General features: G+C 38.5%; 1 protein-coding gene across 3 annotated transcripts in view; it reads left to right on the top strand.

Annotated features, from left to right (window-relative positions):
* WDR70 (WD repeat domain 70) overlaps nucleotides 1-15,186 on the top strand; it is a 109,191-nt gene that overhangs the window by 50,591 nt on the left and 43,414 nt on the right. For all 3 annotated transcript variants that reach the window (XM_053448116.1, XM_053448114.1, XM_053448117.1), the window contains one exon: nucleotides 12,767-12,941. In XM_053448116.1, coding sequence (XP_053304091.1) covers nucleotides 12,767-12,941 — 175 coding nt within the window. The remainder of the gene's footprint in view (nucleotides 1-12,766; nucleotides 12,942-15,186) is intronic.

Below are 15,186 nucleotides of genomic sequence, written 5' to 3'. Positions count from 1 at the left end.
AATGAAAGTAGTGTTTGGTAGATTTTATGTGCGAGTATCATTCTTAAGTCAAATGGGATAATAAAACAATTTCATGATATTGTCTCTTTAAGCACCTGTCAGAAGAAGAGGGAAAAAGACCATGCACGGCTTTGTTGAAAGCCAAGACTCGCTAAGTTCGTCATTGACTCCCTTGCCTTTTTCACCCTCGCTAGGGTTTGGGCTGCGGCGCCCCTTCCTCCATAAACACCTTCCCCCAAAGTATTTGTCCTTGTTACTTTGTAAGCGTTTATTGCCTCACTTAGCGGGGCCGTGTTTCTCTTTTCAAATAAAACATGAGAGTTGTAAAAGCCGCCGGCTGGAGAAATAAAGTTTACATGTTACAGGACATAAATCTCTTAATTTGTTTGGGGCACCTGTGAGGGATTTCACAGTTTTAGAGTTACGTGAATCAATGTTCCGTTCCATCCCATTCTTCTGCTTATGAGACCAGGACAGACGCAAGCATTGCTTGCTCTGCTGTAAGTCTGAAGCCTCTAAGCTCGTTGCACGCTCGCGCCATTATACATAGGATTCTCCACTAGCGTATTATTTAATATATTTAAGTATTTTTTGTGATTATACTATTTTTATACTTGACTTAAACTATATACTTTTTGATTATTTTTTGCTTGCTTCTAGTACATCAGTTACTCCTTTACAGGGACAGTGTTGCCTTCCTTCTTCATCATCGCACTTAACCAACCTCTTAATGTCTTAACCATTGCCCATGTGTCATCCATTTCACGTTAATGGTGCTGGTTTTATTGATTTTCACAACCCTGCAGGGTTTTTACATTAGTTGACAATGGGCCCCTTTCATGGCGGGTGAACTCCATTAGGACTTCACTAAAGATGTGTCCCTCTGGATCCATTGGGCGTCATCTTGATTTAAACAAACATCTTTTACGGGATCAAGACCCTGCTTATAAGGAGGGACCTGAGAGTTGTTTTATTTAAATCATTTAAATCATCAGTGATCTCTGAAATGTTACGTTTGTTTGCTTTTATATATTAATTAAGTGGTGATGTGTTTATGGTACCCCCAAGCTAATGAGTTTATTATTTAAATAATTCCCCAATACGAATTAGCAGCAGATATCATCTTTAATTTAAAGATATATGGATCAGGAGGCATTTTTCTACAAGGTAACTATGGTCCCATTCAAGCCCCTGTAAGGTATGTCACCCACCCTGTTTCTAAAAAACACTTAACCCAGACATTAAATCTTCCATTAAGCCGTATCTTTGGGTGGCCCTTTCCTTCAATGTTTAGCAGCCCTATGTACCCCCGCTTGTAGGCGCATGGTGTCCAGAAGAACCTTTGTTGTAAGGCTTCCTGCGTTAAATGCTGTAGGTAAGTACCACACATGTATGCCTCATGGAAGCTGACATCCCACATCTGTCTTTTTCTAGGGTTTTTGTTGGGAGTGTGGATTAATCAAGATGATCACATCTTATAAATTGGCACAAAGGCATGTATGGGCTTCCAAAAAAAACCCCCTGTCCTCACTATAGCCAAACAAATTAATGTGTATCTGCACCCAGTAAAAAAAGAAAAGATATTATCCACAACGAAGAGACATTAAATATACTGATCCTGAAGTATAATAATACAATTTATTTATAATTGTGATAAAATGGAGGAAACTGAAGACTCCGCAATGAACCATCGTTATTAAAATGTCCTTCCTCAAGATCTGAAATGGTCCAACTGAAGACCACAATTTCTGACATTAAATCTTGTAACTTTTGCGATGGTTTTGGACCTCGGTACATTAATAAAGAACATGAAATGCCCATATTACATGCCATTAACATGCAGTGCTAGTAATTCAGGGTACGACGCACGGTACTAGGACCGCTGCCTTCTGCTTTGGGGGTATAAAGAGACATTGCAGCATTTTATATTTGGGGGTTATTTATAACTAAAGCTTTCAGCACTCCTATAGCCAAGTCTAATGATGCATTAATATACTTATCCTGTGCTTTCGTCTCTAGTTCCCCCATGGTTAGTCCTGTGGATATGTATGTGTATATATAGATATGTATGTATTTTAACAAATGACATAGCGTAATGATAATACTTTCAGTTGTAAGGATGCGTGTGGCTATTAGGTATCTCACAGATATATATATATATATAAATATATATATAGATCTTTACAGTAGCTTTTACAGCATTGAAAATAAATGTTATTTTTGTTGCTTGGGTATGGTAGGCATGCTAGCTCCTGGCTCCGGGCGAAGGTCACATCTGTGGCTTCCTCCACACATATGTCTAACATGGTCCGGTGACCTTTTTCTTAGGGTTCAACTACTCCTCTGGTCTGATTGCCGACGTCCTCCTCCTGTTAGTGAATAGTGGTTTCATAGAATTCTTATTAATTGCTCAGCAAATGATATGTAATAACTAATTACCAATCTCATCTGCCGCTTGCCCAGAAGAAGGTGTTTCCAATTACACAGGATAATGTTTCACTGACGTTTGGGTTTATCAGTATATGAAGGATGTAGGTGAGCCGAGCGTATTGTGTTTATTTCATAGAATAGACGGCCTAAACATGGATGCAAATTTCTAAGAGCGATGAGGTCTGTTTATGCAAACGTGTTAATAGCTATTTTATTTGAAGAAGAAGAAAAAATAAATGGTCGAGATGCCATCCGATCTGTAGTATTGTAGTAGGGGACTTCTGGTGTGGTGTTGGCATTTAGCCTGAGCAAAAAAATAATGATCGATACCTGGAATCATAGTAAAAAATAGTAACCAAGTGTCAAAGCTGGGTACACAAATGAACGAAGGTAATGGGTACGTTCACATGTGACTTATGGTCCTTAGTAAGATAAAAAAACAAAGTTTTGTAAAACTCTGAGAATCGGCAGAAAATAGCACTTTCCACACTGTTGAAATTCTGGTGGTTTCCTACCCAATTTTACCCATGTATATTCCCCTAAGGGATTTATGGTGGAAGCAGGTAAAATTAGCTTTCTATTGTAACAAGCAACCAGGATTGTATTTTGAACTAGGCTCAGTAGGCTTCTTAAGGTACTGATCTTTACGATTCCCTAAGGGCCACCAAGTGCTTTGGATTGTGAGGCTATGATAAGAGTAAACGAGGTGTATTCACTAATAAAGGGATCTGTGGGGGAATAAAACACCACATATGACAATAAGATTGGGTCCAAGTGGTGATGGTGAAGAATGGAGAAACGTGGCCTGGGGAAATAATGAAAAAGTAATGTGTGGTGCGTGAAGGGGTTAAAAGCAGCATGGAAATGGGGAAATTAACATATAGCAAGGATCAGGTCTTATTTCTGGTAGACAAACAGGCAGACTAAATAGCCCAAATTGTTTTTCATCTTCTTCATTCCTGTGTTTTCCTCTCTGGTGTTCATTTACCTAAAAACCTAAAGTCTGTGAATCCTTTTGTTTTAATCTGCATTATGATTTATGCCATAGCCCACTGGAAGAAATTGCTATATTTTAAATTTTTTTTAAAAAAAAGACATCAGGAATTTTGCATGGAAAAGAAATCCAGCAAATTCCTGGAAACGTATCTCCTTTCCTTATAAAAAAAAAAAAAAAAAAAAAAAAAAAAAAAAGGCAATAACGCAGTAATGGTGTTAGTGTTATTATTATTTGTTTTACTGTAACATGTTCCATTTATAAAAAGAATTAAATATCTCTCCTACTTATAAATTAAGGTTCTTTATTTCTGCAGAATGTATACAGTGTGGTTAGATTTTAATTCCATTCGTAGGGAAAGGATGTTATGGAACCAGTTTGGTTGGAATCCTAACCACTCCCTAGATATAATAAAGGAAAGGTTCAAATCTGGTCCTTCACATGGATATGTTGTTATATTTGCTGTTGTTATCCAGTTATTCGGTTTTGACATTTAAAGTTTCCAGTTCTGAGATTGCAGATTTCTCCACCATAGCAAGGACGTTTCCCAATGAAGAGTCCATTGAATTGGTCCAAGTAGAACGTTATTATCCACTTCCTGGACTTTCCCCGCATGGTTGCATTTTTCTTATGAACCTTTAGCATCTAGAGTGCAGAAGAGCTTTTATCAAAAATATCTTCATATTATAGTGTCCTAAAGCTCTAAAAAATGTATATTTTATTAAAAAAAAATATGCTCAGTGACCTAAATAACTGTCGATAGGTCACATTAAAGCCCCACTCCTTAGCTGCACTCCATCTAACCACCGCCTAAAAAAAGTGTCCCAAGTATTAGGAGGTATGTGAATTAATAATCACAATTTACTTTATGGAACTTATTGTTTTTTGTTTTTTTATCAAGTTATTTAGCAAACGCAGGTGAATGTGTGAGCCTCAATAGCAGAAGACTAACGCTTTGCAAACATACCGAATTCTGCAGCTGGTTCCAGAAAGTTCTCGACAATGGCCCTCCCTGTGTCAGAGCTTTGAATAATGCTTTGGAACCTTTTCTCCGGGCCACTAAAACTGTTATGGGACACTCCATTAGGCCGGTCGTTAATGCAGTGCGCTGTTTAATGTTACCATCATTGAGAGATGCTTATCAAGGTGGCACTTTATCTAAACCCCAGGAGAGCTCGTTTATGGCCAAGACTAATCACATTCCGGGATCTGATCCTCTAAGGACACAATTCAGGTTTCCCTGCCCTGCTTTGTCTTGTTTCATCTGCTCCCCCCAAGTGTTTGATAACTTCTCATGTGTATTTGCTTTATCCTACTTTGATTGTGTTAATGTTTTTCCTCTTACTACTTGGCCTCTTGTTCCCTTTCTAATGATCCTCTTTGATCTTGGCAGAATCGGCTCTCATCAATCTCCATATTGTATCTCATCTCCCTTATCTAAATGATTGCTGAGGGATCGGGGCGGTCTCTTTATTGCCCTTCATTACTTTCCTGGAAGTGTTGATTTATTTCTTTTTGCCAGTAAATCACCATTGAATTGCTTCTGGACACCTGTCTACTTGGGACTGAATACGAAAGAAGAATTCAAAATAAACAGGATCTTCTTGTTACAGCTTTCACTAATCTTCGCTGTGGCTTGTAACATTATTGTTTGAAGAATCTTTAGTGTGGCTTTATATCTGCTTTTACTTTAAGCCATAGAGCTTGATTTCTTCAGTGAGTGTAAACCCCTTATGCATTTCGCATGTTCACCAAAACGAGGTAATACTCTGCGGAATGACTCTGATTTTCTTCTACCAAAGATGATGAGTGGCCAATATTGGCCTTCTTTGTAGAAAGAGAGCCTGCTCTGTGTGTTTTCACCTAGGTATTGGAGTTTTTACAGCAGGGTCAAGGGGCCATTGACAAATCCCTGTGGAGCCATAGTGTGCAGCTGTTGCCTTCATGTTCTACTCTTTCAGAATATTGGACCGTCCCAGCAGATGCTTTTCTCTTTAGCATATCACAGCTGAAATCTACTTGAATACAGGTGACAATGCTGAAGATCGTATGTCGTGACAAACATTGGCTTTCTTTGAGAATACCCATTAAATCGCTAATATTTGATGCTTCTTCAGGTCAGCGCAAAACATTCCCAGGTACGAAAAATGAATGAAATCCACCAATGGTTTAGTCAAAATTAAAGTAGGAGCACTCGAAGACTGTAGAAGGGAGGCAGTACAGTCTATACATGGTGATAAAGGAATAATATAAACCTTGCGAGAGACTTGATGGTTACTGTTTACCAACCATGGTCCATAGACTATGGCGTTAACCTGTGCAGGGCGGCTGTTATGTAGGTTGATGGCAGGGTCCGCCGTTTGTCTTGAATACAGAATGTGTATATGGCTTTTATGGTGTACTGTGAGAACAGTCTGCCGCTTAATGCTTCGATGATGTCTAATAAATTAATCTAGAGATCAGCTTGGTGAATACTCTGACTGCAGAGCCTGCTCAAAACACCCAGAGTAAACTCAGCCCTTCATCCTTCAGCATTCGATAAATGAGAACCATTGATTGGGCAATAAAAGTAATAAGAGAAAGGCACTATATAAATACTAGTTATATTGTACAGATAATATATACAGTAACATACGGTATCTCATTAGGTGAAGCTGATTTGGCTATGGGCTCTCTCTAGGAACTGAGATCTGTTTCAGAGTGATGCTGAAAGGCAGTAAAATCGCAGATAAGAAGTAGCTGTATTATCACGCTGGCGCACTGCCTCTTCATCTAAATGCGAACCTGGCTGGCAAAGTTGAAATACATGCAATGGAATATGGTTGGCTTCTTGAGAAAGGAGCTGAAGCCTTAAATGTTTTCCCATTTGTGTTGTGCAATATATAAATATAAATTGGAGTGCGTGATGACATTTTATGTCTTGTTTTGGTTACATTGGATGATGGGCTAGCAGCGTTATTTGAAGTATGACGTGTACATATGTAGAACTGAGTGTTTTATATCATATCATAAAAATGTTAAACTTTTATTAAAAATAATAATAGTAATAGGTCTGGCTTGATTGGCGGCGGCTGTATGTCTTAGGATCAGCGTGAGCTTAGTTTGCGGTAAAGCATCCTATGAACGAAACCCTAGTCAGACCGAAGTTGTGAGAGCAGAGGGAGTTTTTGATATATCTCTATTTATCTATCTGAATAATTAGATCTTTAAACAACTCCAATTACTTGTTATTGTGTTCTCATAAATTTGGACACGTACAAAACGAATCCATTTGCCTGTTTAGACGGAGGGATTAAGAAACGATATGTTTGTTTTCATGGGCCTGGGTACAGTTATTAAACACAATTACTGAAAGGAAATAAGCCGGCTTCAGATAATGTTTCTGATCGCTTTAATGTTTTAAGCTTTAGTAATAAGAAATCAAATCAAAACAAGAATCGGGCCAGGAGAAATTAATCCAATTAGATTTAAATCGCAGAATCTTTGTGTATTTGCCGACAAAGAATTAGTCATCTTTAATCATGTCCATCACTGAGTTATTATGATTCGTTGTTTTCTTCAAGCGCGTTAATTAACGTCATTTGTCAACCAAATTTTCTTAAATGCAAAATCATGAACAAGTTACACTATAAAGCAAACCGGTGGCACAGCGTAGGGAAAAATTGGGCCGAATTATTATTATTAGAAAGTAGAAAGATAAGAAAAAGTTCATTTTAAAGAAAAAAAATATATATATATTTATTCTAGGATCATGTGACAGGTCATGTGATCATGTGGCCACATCTAGAATAAGCAGTGTCGTTTTGGGCACCAGTACAAGAAAAAGGAAATCAGAAGGGTTCAGAGAAGGGCTACAAAAATGATTAAAGGAAGGGAACATTTCAGGCTGACAAAATTGGGACTTTTTTTCAACATCTTCATGGGGATATAAACCTTTACAATAGGTTCAAGGTCAATAATAAGTTCTTTTTTGGAATTCTCTTTACAAATTGCACCTTCCAGACAACACGTGGACATCCCTTACAATTGCAATAAAAGAGTTTTAGTCTTAAACATAGAGACGGTTTCTTTACTGTTATGGAGGTTAAATTGTAGGGTGCCATCTGAAATCATTTTGGCCAATTTGATCAAGATATTCAAAAACGTTTGGATGTTTTTCTGTTTTTCACCAGTAAAAGTAGATAAAGGAATGTTGATCCAGGGTGATTTTTTTCCCTTTGAGTTTGTTTCCTTCTTCAACTAATATGGGTCTGTGGAATGGGTAAACTTGATGGACTATATGTTTGTTTTTTCAAGTTAATTATTTAATTATATACAAAGCAATAAATGTAACTACAAATAATCCAGAAGCCGTCATCCTTTCTAAAGGAGACTGGTATTATTAATGTTTCTTAGTACTTTTTGGTAAAGGCTGGATCTTAGTGATGTCAAAAAACTCAGTTCTTTCCCAGTCTAAGACTATGTGATCAGCCTGTCAATGTAATGGGTGAATAGAAAGCTATGGCAGGTGGTAGCTTAATCCAAACAAAATGTCTGGTGTCCACTCAGGATCTTCGAGAATGTTGTTTACATTAAATACTTAGCCCATAGCTACTTGTTTTGTGCATGGCTTTGATAAGAGATCAGGCTAGATTCTTCGATAAAGTATTTTGGTCTAAAATAAGCAAAACTCTTTTTTAGAGATGTAAAGGGTGTCCATCAGGCCAGGCATGCCACCATGCATGGTGGGTACAACCAGTGCATATGTATGGGGCCTGAGCAAGCAGGAGAACACAGCCTTCTAAGACTTAGGACCTGGTGGCCCCATTGTGGTGCGGACAATAGATTTCTGAGCTGTATTCCATACTCAGTCATTTAGTGTTATTGGATTTAATTAAGACCTGCGAGGACATACATTTTAGCGTTTTCAATTCCCTCACAAGGAAGCATTACTACATCATTTAGATTCAAATAAAATTCATGTTGATTAAGCGTCACGGAGACATTCCCGTGTATGAAATGAAATATTAACCTTGGTAGAGGCAGAAGATCCAGCTATAAACTTTAATAACGAAAGAATTATTCTCTTTGGATAAGCTCATTCTAAAAGTTGCGCAATACCTGCTCAGTGTGGACGCCAAGCCAGAAACCCGTCAAATATCACAATGAAATGATAAAAGCCGCTCTAATTAAATGTATACAGCCATTGAAGAAACTTTAAACATTTAGTGAAACGTCGTTTTTCTGCCCACTGCTTCTTAGAAGGCAAAACACTTCATATTTTATGTCAAGTAAACATTTCTGAACTAATCACATTCAGTTAGAAATTTGGTGCAAAGACCAACGTATTAAGAAATATCGGTCGGTACCATGAGGTTGTGCAAAAAAAAAAAAAAGCTATTTACATTTTTGTGTGGTTTTTTTGTGGATTGCTGAGATAATTCTTTGGTAAGTAATTTAATGCCCGCATTCTTAATTGAAGAGAATTAACTGTGGATCTGCTGTAGGCTGACCACTTGTGTTGTGTGACACCTGTGCTCCCACAATCACATCGACATACCAGGCATGTCATTGGTCCTGTAGGGGCATCTTTTTATGACGTACCTGGTACCCCATTGGTCGCAAAGGGATTAAATGGATCTATCGCTTTCCCCAAATAATACGTTTTACAGTACAGTATATGAATTAAAACTATTAATGATGCATATTAATAGCTAATTAAAGCTAATTAACTAAGGCCATATAGATGCATTAAAAAACCCACTGATTAAAAACAAAAAAGCTTAGGCTATAGTTACTTTCAGTGAATTCATTTGCTTCTGCTGAAATCTGTAATGCCACCTTGGCTTCCTGTGCGGAGGATCTGTGTGGTTATTCCTCCCCATTGCATGATGTTACTGGTCTCACAATTTTTTTTTCCACCGATTTAGGCGGGAGCTTTAAGTATTTTTCAGGGCAGGAAGTATTTATGCTACTTTTGCCACTGTTTGCCACAGATCCCAGCTTCCTGCCCCTTACTAGGTTTCAGAATATGTTACTGTAGAGATTTCCCTGGAAGTCTGTAACGTTGTCGTGTCGCCAGCTGCCTGATGACTCCGTGTGATTCATTAGACCGCATTGCTGTTTTCCCGATGTATGAATTTAACTTTCTCTACATGAGAAATTCTGAGAAAACAGCGACTGGACATTCATAGGAGCTGTAAGAAGCCATTGCCCCGTATCCCCCGTAGCCGAATACTTAAGGGATTGTTATTGTGTGGGCTAAATGGCTTTTATTCACCTAACTCGATTTCCTGATCACCTTACACCGCCGCTCAACAGGATACTGAGCTGTTTTATGTAGGAAAGGATATCTCTTCTGTAGAGTCTTGGAACTCATTCCATGGTTTAAGTCTTGGACTCTTACCAATTCGCCTGAAGAAGTCTCCTCGGAGCCATTCTGCGCGGATATTTCATTCACTGTAGTGGTTTTTAAGTGACCGAGGATCGCTCTCCTGACGGTCATAAAGCATGTTAAATGTGTTCCACAGATGTGCGCTTCTGGGTACGTATCCTCCTATGGACTCCTTTCTCCTTCTTTTAAGAGCTAAAACCTGTAGTTCCATTTAACATTCTACAATACGAACCATAAACTGAATATACAAAAACCCACCCTTTTCTGTAGCCCTCTGCAACCCTTTGTGTGCCAACCGGGTGAATGAAAATAGGTTATTGCTTATTTGCTGTGTAACATTCGGTTTAAAAACATTGTAACAGCTGCCAAACAATTGTCAGACAATAATAATAAAATAAAAAATAATAAAATATATTAATATTTTATTAATACCTTATTCCTATATTTACCTTATTTCCTAATTTGGTATATGTATCTTTATTTCTATTATGCTAAATGTTATACAAAGACTAAATGTGTTTTATTTTACCAAATATACCGTATTTGCTCAATTATAAGACCACTCTGATTATAAGACACCCCCCCCAAAATTTGAATATTAATTTAGTAAAAAAAGAAAAAGCCTTAATATAAGACTACACTTTGACTACACGTTGACTAGTAATAGTAAATACTAATTCTCATGTAAACTATTTTTTCACATTTAATAAAAACTATGATCGAACAAACAAAAATATATTTGTTGTTTTTATTTCCTTTTCTGTGCCACTCTGCCCGGTTATGCACATCTGCCCCAGATATGCCTTATACCCCACTCTTGCCCATAAATGCCTTATACCCCACTCTTGCCCATAAATGCCTTATACCCCACTCTTATACCCCCTATATGCCACACTGCCTAACTAATAAGCAATTCTGCCCCATATATGCCTTATACACCCATATATATGCATTTTACACCCATAAATGCCACTCTGCCTCCTTGACATGCATTTGCCCCCCCTCCAGATATGCCTTATACACCCCTATATGCCACTCTGCCTCCCTGATATGCTTTCTAACCCCCTACATGCCACTCTGCCAGAAAACCATTGAACCCCCTCCCATGCCACTCTTACCCCCCCTCCCCTCCGACGTATCAGTTACTTGTGACCTGTGCTTCAGACTCCCGGGTGTCTAGTGGGCAGCCGGTGGAGGTCTGTGCGATGCAGACCTCCGCTGCTGCTGGCCAGTACTTTTGCTGGGGTTTCTATGACATGACCTTCCGTTGAGGCCCTGGCGGAAGTGCCGACAGCAGCAGAGGTTGTCTGTGCGCATCGCACAAACTTCCACCAGCTGGCAGAGAGGAGGATCCGGGTCTCCTGCAGCGCTGTGGGGGATCTGGAACTTAGTCTTGTAGTCAGACCTCTTTTTGATGTCTGATTAGAAGACAACCTTGAATATAAGACGAGGGATATTTTTCAGCGCATTTGCTCTGAAAAAAAAACATGACTTATAATCGAAAATATGGTATATACCAAAAATATGGTGTGTGTGTGTATATATATATATATATATATATATATATATATATATATATATATATATATATATATATATATATGACTCGGTAGGAGAGTGACAGTATTTTTTGCCTCGCTGATGCTCTTTGTTAAGTTTTCATTAGAGCGTAGGTCAATGTGTCATCAATTAAAGCTCCTCTCCAGGACATGGGTATCCCAGGGGAGTGGGTTATTTGTTTAACATAAAAACCAGACATAGCCCCCCCCCCAAAAAAATGATGACTGTTTCCTACATGACGACACGTACAAGGACCTATATAAACCTCTCTAAACCCACCTGTTTATAGAAGCTTACATTTTTTCACACTTTAATCATCCTCACCCAAGCTTTCCCTTTCCTTTTGTTTCATTCTCCTATTCTCATTCTCAGTACGCACGCAAAAGCAGGAGAGTCCCTCTTCTCCTCATGTGCCAGTATGTCTTCATCTTATTGTGGAATCGTTACTGTTAATTACCACTGTCCCTGATTGGAAGTCAATGTGATAAGTAAAGGTCAGTTTGGGAAAGTTGACTTGTTTTTCAGGAGAAGAACATTAGATCATTTGTGGACAGTGATCTTCTTGCCACCTGACCTCATCTCCCCTACAATGTTTGGAATAAACTATCAATTATAATATGATTATTTCTGTGGAATTCCAGGCTTCAGACTTTTCCCAACTAGACTTTCGCCTACTTTTTTTTAAACTAAATTGAAGGAAAACAACCGTATGTTTAATTAACATAATTGTCTTAATAATCATAAAAGGAAAACATTATTGATGATTGCAAAACCCGAGAGACTGATGACTCTCTGCGCACAATTCTTCCCACAAATCTGTCATGGAGTACGATCCCCATTTTATGATGGATACCATTAGTGGTGAATAACAATGTTTATACATTATGATACAACACAGTAGGCGTCTGGAATCGTGCAGCTTAGCTGTTAAGCAAGAATATGGAATGTTCAGCAACGTTGGACTCCGCAGCGAAATATGTGAAATTATAGATTATCTATAACATTCGTTACGACACAATAGAAATTTATCAGCAAATGTTTTCTACAATGCTTAATTTGATGATCTTCGGAACAAATCTGTATAGCAGAACTTGATAAATGTAGTCATTTCATTTATTTTTATTACTTATTTTGCTGATTTGTAGACATATCTATCAGTTGATTTTAAATGGTTGCACTAATGGCAGCTAGTAGTCCATCTCACCCGATTTAACGCGCCCTACGTGGGCCGATTGCTGCCATGTCAAGAAGCCGTTATCATAATGTGTGATCAATATTTTAACCCTTGGATGATCATATATTATATTTCTCCCGTTGAAACTGCATTTTCCTTTGCTGTCTGTTACGCCAGCTTTTCAAAGTATATTGGCTAACCAAATATTTCCCATTATGTCTCCCCCCCCCCACAGGACAGTCCGGATTTGGGATGTTAACAATGAAAAGAAGCATAAAAACGTATTTAAGCCGCGATCCGCTCAGGGAAAACGTGTCATTCCAACATGCTGCACCTATAGCCGAGATGGCAAGCTTATAGCAGCCGGGTGCCAGGACGGAACTATCCAGATATGGGATCGCAATATGAATGTAAGTGGTTTTTGTTTAAGGACGGTGCGTGGCCTTCAGTGGTCTTGTGAAACCTTGTAATAAGTTAGAAGACTCCGATACATACACGGGAACCTTCTGCATTAGCTGATCGTGAGACTCTTAAAATATTAACCCTTTAATAGTCTACCGCAGAGCTTCTTTTGTAGTGTAGAGGACTATAATGATACATACGCAACGTATAATGGTGTATGCCTGTATATCTGATAAAGAAAGCCTATTCTCAGATCCCAGAAGATCTTTAATTATTTCGAGGATACGGATCTCAGGAGGCCCGCTTACATGGAACATATCGGGCATGTGTTGTGAACTGTACACTTCTGAAAACGCTGCGGTGATTCTGTCTTTTGTGTAATTAATTTTCTGTTCTGGAGGGAACATTATTTATTAACTGCAGTAAAATAAATGTTCTGTCTCGTAAACATTTGTTCGCTGTTCCCATGTAGGGCATCCGTTAAGAACCGTATATTTTTCATACGCTTCCTAGAGTATCAATTTGAAATGTATATTGGAAATGCACTGTATATATGTATATATGTGTGTGTGTGTGTATATATAAAAAGATATATATACGTGGGTGTGTAATATGTATTCTACTACATTAACGACATGTTGATTTTTTTACATTAAGGCTTGAATTACAGAACTTTCTATATGTTGCCTTTACAGAGGGAATATTTCTCATTGAATGAGTAGCAGCCGCTCTGCCATTACACGTGGGCATTGCGCATCCTTTAAGAGGGTGGGGGTGGGGTAGAATTCCATGCATAGAATGATACCCTGAACACCAGCCGTATATCGAGTTCAAGTTAACAAAACATATTCTGGATCCTTATCTGTGTTCTATCTTAAACTCGAAAGACCAGGTTTTAATCCTCATAGCGGATAATTCTGATATTACAAAAATACTACGACCTTGTCAAAGAACAGGCAACTCGTGAAACTAACATTATTTCAGTAGAGATTAGTGATGGTTGGTGCGCTTTATCCAGCAGAGTGCATGCTTGAGCAGGACACGTAATACTCTGAAGGTGCTCGATCCGGACAGTTATGGCAGCCAAGACTAGACATTATTATACCAACCCGCGCGGCCGCATATTCTGGCAAAGGCCGAAAACCCGGGCAAGTTATACCTTTGACAGATAGGGACTATATGAAGAGTGTGGAAGATCGGGTTTGCAGGTTGCCATACTTTTTTGGTGCGATACTGCGGCATATTTTCGGTACCCCATGAAGAGCTTTTCAAATACCCAGCAGATGTATTTAATGGATAATATTTACCCCATACAGCCTTGTTTCTTGTTCTTACTTAATTACAATAATTGGAGTGTAAATACTTCTCATTTACTCTCGTTTTCTTCTTTACATATGATCATGAATGGGGAAAAATGTGAAGTTAAAATGATGAAAATATAGGATTCTGGAAGCAATGGGCCATCTTCTTCCGATAATGTGTATAGACTCTTGACACAAAATACTGTTAGACCGCAGACACCAGAGGTAGATTCCATCTCTAATTTATCGTCCAATTATTATCATTATTCTTTATTTATTAAGCACCAAGAAATTACACAGCACTGTACAATTTAATATACATATACATAACACGTATACATTAACACAAACAGACACATCAGGCAATGAAACCCCTGCCTGTGAGCTGCCATCAAGCTTGTGGTGTTTTATGAACATTACAAGAGGGGAAGGAGGGACGAGTAAGAGAGTACATTTTTAATGTAAAAAAGGGGGAGGGTTATGACTGTAAGATGCCAAAGGGGGAGGGGTTATGGATGTAGGAGGTCAGATGGGGAGGAGTTATCGCTGTAGGAGCCCAGAAGAGGAGGGGGTTATTACTGTAAGAGGTCAGAGAGGGAGAAGACATGGCTGTAAGAAGTCAGAGGGGGAGGAGTTATGGCTCTAGGGGCCCAGTGGGGGAGGGGCTATGGCTCTAGGAGGCCAGTGGAGGAGGGTTCCAGGAAAAAAGCAATGTGCAATCAAAAAGGTAAACATTTGGCAAAAAGAAAACAATGTCCCAAAATTCCAGATACAGGAAAACGTGCATAATTATACAAAATACTAATAAATAAACTTGCTTTCAGATCTGCCAAAGTAGTCCAAATCCGATTGAAAAACATGGTATGTCTTACAAAGAGCCTGACTCAAGATCATGGCTTGTAGAGAGTTTGTTTTATTCCAGGAAAGTTACCAACTTACACCAAACGATTTA

Source organism: Spea bombifrons, chromosome 1 (assembly GCF_027358695.1).
Source record: "Spea bombifrons isolate aSpeBom1 chromosome 1, aSpeBom1.2.pri, whole genome shotgun sequence".
NCBI lineage: Eukaryota > Metazoa > Chordata > Amphibia > Anura > Pelobatidae > Spea > Spea bombifrons.
This window is presented reverse-complemented; position numbering and strand designations above follow the sequence as displayed.